We start from the raw sequence: 1,964 nt of genomic DNA, 5'->3' as shown, positions 1-1,964 counted from the left end.
CTAAGGACAGCCCAGGGCCCCACATAAATGCCCCAAATCCCTTCAGACACCCCAGGGCCCCACGGAGACTCCATAAACTCCTCTCAACGGCTCTACGGTTGTCCCAGGTCCGCTATAGGCATCCCAAATTCCTACAAACACCCCAGAAGCCCTATGGAGATTCCTAGGCCCCTATAGACACCCTGTGACCCCTATGGTCATCCTATGGGCACTGTGCAGTCTATAGATGCCCCCCAAGGCCCCTCAGCACACTATGGATAGCCTAGAACCCCTACAGACACCGTAGAGACGTTTCAGAGACCCTATGGAGACCCCAAACCCCTCCCGCAGGCTCTAGGGATGCCCCGAGGTACCTATAAATGCCCCAGGGCCCCTACAGACACCCCAAGGACACTACGGAGATCCCCAACTCTTCCCACAGGCTCTAGGGATGCCCTAGGGACCCTATAAACACCCTATAGAAGTTTCAGAGGCCCTATGGAGACCCCAAACCCCTCCTGGAAACTCTCAAGACACACCCAAGGTCCCTATAGACACCCCAGGACCCCTATGGAGACCCCCAAACCCCTCCTGGAGGCTCTAGAAATGTTTCCAGCCTCCTATAGATCCCTCCTGGAGCCCCTATGAAGACCCCAAATCACTTCTGAAAGCTCTCAGGATGTCCCAGTGCCCCTACAGACACCTCAAGGCACCTATGGAGACCCCCAACCTTTCCTGGAGGCTCTCAGGATGACCCAGGGCCCCTATGGAGACCCCAAATCCCTCCTGCAGGCTCTCAGGATGCCCCGAGGTCCCTATGGAGACCCCAAACCCCTCCTGAAAGCTCTTAGGCCACTCCCAGGGCCCCTAGAGACACTCTAGGGCCCCTAGGGGCATCCGATGGGCACTGTGCAGAGTCTATAGATGCCCCCCAAGATCCCTCAGCACAGTATGGACAGTCCAGTGCCCTTACAGACACCGCGTAGAAGTTTCAGAAGCCCTATGGAGACCCCAAACCCCTCCCACAGGCTCTCAGGACACCCCCAGGGCCCTATAGACACCCGAGGGTCCCTATGGAGGCCCCCAACCCCCTTCCTGAAGGCTCTCAGGACACCCCCAGGGCCCTATAGACACCCCGGAAACCCTATGGAGACCCCAAACCCCTCCCACAGGCTCTCAGGACACCCCTAGGGCCCCTATAGGCACCCCAGGGCCCCTAGGGGCATCCGATGGGCACCCTGGAGAGTCTGTAGATGCCCCCCAAGGCCCCTCAGCACAGTATGGACAGCCCAGAATCCCTACAGACACCACACAGAAGTTTCAGAGGCCCTATGGAGACCCCAAACCCCTCCTAAAAGCGCTAAGGATGCCCCTAAGGTCCCTATAAACACCCCAAGGCCCCTATAAGCATCCCATAAGCACTATGAAAAATCTATAGACGTCCTCCAAGATCCCTTAGCACACTATGGACAGTCTACAACACCTACAAACATCCTACAGGCATTTCACCAGCCCTTTGAAGACCCCCAACTCCTCCTGGAGGCTCTCGGGACCCCCCCCATGGCCCCTATAGACATAGAGACCCCCAACCCCTCCGGGAGGCTCTCAGGACCCCCCAGGGCCCCTACAGACCCCCCCGCCGGGGCCCCTGCAGCCCCTGTGGCCCGGGCATGAACCAGCGGCAGCCACGGGGTCGCRCTGGGATGAACTGGGGGCGGCTGCTCTTCCCCCGCCGGATGTGGGCGGGCGCCAGGGGGGCGCCGCCCTGCCCAGGCGGCCGGGGGGGGTCTATACTGGTCCATACTGGTCTGTACTGGTCTATGGAGGGGGGGGGGGCGCTGACCTGCTGGGCCAGCTCACGTGTGGGCGCCAGCACCAGCGCCTGCGTCGCCTTGAGCTCCAGCTCGATCTGCTGCAGGATGGAGATGGCGAACGTGGCCGTCTTGCCCGTGCCCGACTGCGCCTGCGCGATCACGTCGTAGCCT

General features: G+C 60.6%; 1 protein-coding gene across 1 annotated transcript in view; it reads right to left on the bottom strand.

Moving 5' to 3' along the window:
- Positions 1 to 1,964, bottom strand: part of LOC112965409 — a gene marked incomplete at its 5' end in the record, with an annotated part of 15,538 nt that overhangs the window by 1,677 nt on the left and 11,897 nt on the right. Inside the window, one exon of the mRNA XM_026064364.1 lies at positions 1,823 to 1,962. Within this exon, the coding sequence (XP_025920149.1) occupies positions 1,823 to 1,962 (140 nt within the window). The remainder of the gene's footprint in view (positions 1 to 1,822; positions 1,963 to 1,964) is intronic.

Source organism: Apteryx rowi, unplaced genomic scaffold (genome assembly GCF_003343035.1).
Source record: "Apteryx rowi isolate R43461 unplaced genomic scaffold, aptRow1 scaffold_2143, whole genome shotgun sequence".
In the NCBI taxonomy this organism is placed as follows: domain Eukaryota; kingdom Metazoa; phylum Chordata; class Aves; order Apterygiformes; family Apterygidae; genus Apteryx; species Apteryx rowi.
Note: the sequence above shows the minus strand (reverse complement) of the source record. Positions and strands in the feature narration are given on the sequence as shown.